Source organism: Frankliniella occidentalis, unplaced genomic scaffold (assembly GCF_000697945.3).
Source record: "Frankliniella occidentalis isolate FOCC.00 unplaced genomic scaffold, Focc_3.1 Scaffold353, whole genome shotgun sequence".
Classification (NCBI taxonomy): domain Eukaryota; kingdom Metazoa; phylum Arthropoda; class Insecta; order Thysanoptera; family Thripidae; genus Frankliniella; species Frankliniella occidentalis.
Genome location: NW_026267476.1, coordinates 31,941 through 36,160, shown reverse-complemented (window position 1 = coordinate 36,160; position 4,220 = coordinate 31,941). Strand labels below are relative to the sequence as shown.

The 4,220-nt window shown below is 37.4% G+C and overlaps 1 protein-coding gene across 1 annotated transcript; it reads left to right on the top strand.

Annotated features, from left to right (window-relative positions):
• The first annotated feature begins 23 nt into the window (after positions 1 to 23).
• LOC113209508 (uncharacterized) lies at positions 24 to 4,214 on the top strand. The gene is made up of 2 exons (XM_052274216.1): positions 24 to 165; positions 256 to 4,214. Exon 2 carries the CDS (start codon positions 286 to 288, stop codon positions 3,823 to 3,825), a length of 3,540 nt encoding a protein of 1,179 aa, XP_052130176.1. The 5' UTR covers positions 24 to 165; positions 256 to 285; the 3' UTR covers positions 3,826 to 4,214.
• The last annotated feature ends 6 nt before the right edge of the window (positions 4,215 to 4,220 follow it).

Sequence of the window (4,220 nt, the reverse complement as noted above, 5' to 3'; positions counted from 1 at the left end):
GTAAATATTTTATTTTTATTATATGTTCAATTTAATGATTTACTTTAAACTTATTCATGGTTTATTTTCGTCTATTTTAGGAGAAAGCTAGGCTTTAACTCTGGCTTCAGCCATGGCTTCATTTCTTACGTTACTGTTTTCCTTTTGTGCAGGCAATTGCTCCTGGTATGTTATACAAAATCATTAATTTCAAAGAAGGTGTTAGCTATGTCATGAGGAATATGTTATGAGCTTAAACTTTTCTTTTATCTGCAGGAATATGATTTCAATGCTTGGATTGTTAAAATGGATACTCCCTCATCAACCGTGGATTCTAGAGACAGTGACAGTAGTGATTTGTCTGATGATTTTGTACAAAATTCAAAAGACACATCAGGTAAAAAATTCCACAAGTTGTCATCAGCACAATCTTCAGCATCGCCACCTGATAATCCTGTCTTCAAATGCCAGTTTTGTAGTGCTGCTTTCTCAGTCAGAAGCAACTGTACCCGCCATGAAGGTAGATGTGAACACAACAAATCAAAGGAAGCAGCCTTATTTACTTGTTCCACTTGTGGGTCTACCTTCAATAGAAGAGACAATTTTAATGTACACTTAAAGAAGTGTAGCTCTGCGAAACCTAATTGCTCAGAGAGAAAAAAACCTTGCTTGTTTAAGGACTGTGGGTTAAAATTTTACCACAAAATCACATTGATTGAGCACATCAAGTCTTCTCATCAACATGTCAGTATTAAACCAACCGTGCATAAATCTTTTCCCACTATTCAAGCATTTAATGTGTGGAAGGAGAAGGAAGAAGCGGACACTTTTTCTTATTTTACTGCAAGGAAGGGGCAAAAACATAGTTCTGATAAACATTTTTATTGCCAGCATGATGGCTCTGCAAAGTTGCATTCTAGCAGGAAGACCAGCAGATGCAAAAATATAGGCAGGATTAAAGTTGGACACCAATGCATTGCCAAGATCATTGCTCGAGTTAAGGAAGGTAAAGTTGATGTGGAGTATTTCCCAACTCACAGTCATGTTTGCAAAAAAGAAGATATGTTTCATCAGCCCCTACCTGACGCTATGTCCAGGTTCATTGATGAGAAACTTGCTGAGAGAATACCACCATCAGTTGTCTATGACCTGACTAAGGAACGATTTTTGCCCAAAGATAGTCCAAATGTGCAAAATATAAAAGCAAGTATTCTCACTAAGAAAAGGATTTTAGAAAGGGGTCGTAAAAGACGTATGGCCCGCAGACTGCACAAGAATGATGCTAAAGCTGTCTATCTCATGGTCACTCAGCTGTTAGAAAATGATGATTGTGTTCTCCTATATAAACCATATGGCTGTAAAGTTGTGCATGGTCCCCCTGAAATTGATAATTTACCAGATTCAGAAAAACTTTTCATGTTTGCTTTCCAAACAGAAAGACAAAGACAACTGATGAATAGACACTGTAGTAAAATTGTCATTGTGGATGAAACCCACGGCACTAATCAATACAACTATAATTTGTTGACTGCCATGGTAGTAGATGACAACCGACGGGGATGGCCCATTGCTCATCTCATTACAAGTAAAGTCAAAAATGATGGTGATACTTTGCAATTCTTCTTCAGCTGTCTAAAGTCACGTCTGGATAATGATGTGAAAATAAGTTGTGTAATAACTGATGATGATCCATCTCTAATTAATGGTATGAAGGCAGGAATTGCAGACGACCTTATTCATCTCTTGTGCAAATGGCATGTTATCAAAAATTTGAAAGATAATCTTCGGAAGAAGTCATCCTCTGATCTTTTTGAAACTGTTTTATCAGAGATCAAAGTTCTTATGAACACTGAAAATGAAAATGAATTTCTTAAATTAAAAGATGCCTTTAAGAAGAAGTACAAAGATGAAAATAACAAATCTGCTAAGCCATTTTTGGATTATATGGAAAAATACTATTTTAAGAGATGCGAGAAGTGGGCAATGTGTTACAGGAATTTTCCACATGCAGAAGTGAACACAACAGGGCACATAGAGTCATTCCATAGTAGGCTGAAGAAAACATACCTAAAGAGAAAGGTCAACAAAAGGCTGGATGATTTAATTCACATTCTATTTGATGTAGAATGGGAAGACCACTGTACAAGAACCAGGGAGGCCAACACAGGATTTTCTTCTCGACCACAAGATATTATGGAGCGACATCAACGTGGCCTCTTAATGGAAGATGATGTCATCATTGAACAAGTTGTCAACAGAGTGTGGGAAGTCAAGTCTGCTTCCAACAGCAGTCAAATCTATATAGTTGAACGCCACAAAGAGTCCTGTACTTCTGACTTCTGCTTTTGTAAATGTTCTAAGCCAGAATGTCATGGTCTGTGTTCACACCTTTTCTCTTGTAGTTGTCCTGACCACCATCCGCTGTGCAAGCACATTCATAAATTGCAGTCTTTTCTCACTAGAGGGCAACCGCTTACTCGTGTTGACGAGGAAGACTTTTACATTTTTCCAGATGTGAAAGATGATTGTTCTAACAATGCAAATTTGGAGGACAACTGCAGAAGTGAACCATCTTCTAGTGAAACAATGTGGCAAACAAAAATTGACAGACTTCAGTCTAATGTTGCTGTCCTTCAACAATTTTTGCAAGATGCTCAAGAGAAAAGTATCAATGAATATTCCTTGACTCATGCTGATGCAATCCTTGCAGATCTAGTGAAAGCTTTACATCTAGATAATAATCAGAAAGAACTTGAAAGTGTGCCTGCAATGGACCCTGTTGTCTCATTTGCCCCAAATGAAAAGCTCAAAACCCAGGTTTCTCAAATCCCCTCTTTTAAAAGACCCTTATCAAAAAGGAAACGGCAAGAAGATCCTTCTGTTCTCAGGCAGAAAAAGAAAGCTGCTATTGAAGGCCTTCTTAGTTATTCATCATCCATCCCCAATGTTGATGATCCAGATGATGATTTAGTTAACCTTGATCATGAAAATGAGACTACTGAAAATTATAAGAATTTTACCCTCTCTAGTTCATATGTCTCTGATCCATTTGACATTGTTCTTCGGTGTGGAGATGACCAAATATCTCTCATTCATCTGAAGTCCTTAGAGTTGTACTTGGAACCAGAAGAAGAGAAAGTCTACAAGAGAAGAGACTCAATATTTCATTGTGGTTGGTTGTACTCCAGTATAATTGATGCCTTCATTTTCAAATTGTGTTTGAAGTTTCCTGCAGCTTTTCATGTTGGTTCTGACTTAGCAAGTCGTGCCCTAAAAACTTCAAATGCTAGTTATTTCCAGCGTAGAGTTGATGAGATCCAAAACAAGTCTATTCTTTTCCTTCCTGCTAATCTTTCTGGTAATCATTGGTTCATCCTTGCAATTTTTATTCAGGAGAAAGAAATTCAATATTATGATCCTTTGCAAGGTCCTCTGAGTGGTGACTGTCTCAAACTTTTGATCCAGACAGTGTCTGATTTGAAGGTTGTTTTTCCTTCTTCTGGCAATTGGAAAGTCAAGCCCATCCGTAGACCGAAGCAAACAGATTCGCATAGCTGTGGTCCATACATCTGTCGATTTGCTGCTGAATTGATTGACCCATGCTTTAATCTCTCTGTTGCAACTCCATATGAAATTCGGAAGTTCATTTACCATGTGATTGTTGGCAACTGTTTGTCCAGATTGAACTATTTTGTGGAAGAATGCGGCAAGTGTCATGTCTCATATGACAACGAAGACAACAATAACCAGGGAGATGCTTGGTTAGCTTGTTCCAGTTGTAATCAGTGGTTCCACCTTAAGTGTGTAGACGTTTCCCAAACATTTGACACATTCATTTGTCCTTAGTCAAAATGTCAAATTTTTTGAATTTTGTGGGCCATCTATTACTGTTTTGAAATGTGCCGGGCCAAAGTGAAGTGAAGCAAAGCACAGGTTTGACTTAGAGCACCCTATTATGGGTCCTTGTTTCCTTCCGAGTTCTCTATATTGCTTTTAGTGTTGTATGAACATTTTGGAGTCCAGTTCTAGTTTATGATAAATACTTTTTTTTATGTTAAATATTATATTAATCTTTTCTCATTAGTCAGGGGTTATCCTGTGATCTTAGCTATATGCTTTTGTATGTTGTAAAATACTATACTTATCTTTTCTAATCGGTCAGGGGTTATCCTGTTATCTTAGCTATTAAAGTCAAATGTAATTCTTTGTTTTGGCCCTATCCTGTGATCTAGTTTTTAATT

Coding starts and splice junctions, on each gene's coding strand:
- LOC113209508 (XM_052274216.1), top strand. CDS start 286: ATGGATACTCCCTCATCAACCGTGGATTCTAGAGACAGTGACAGTAGT.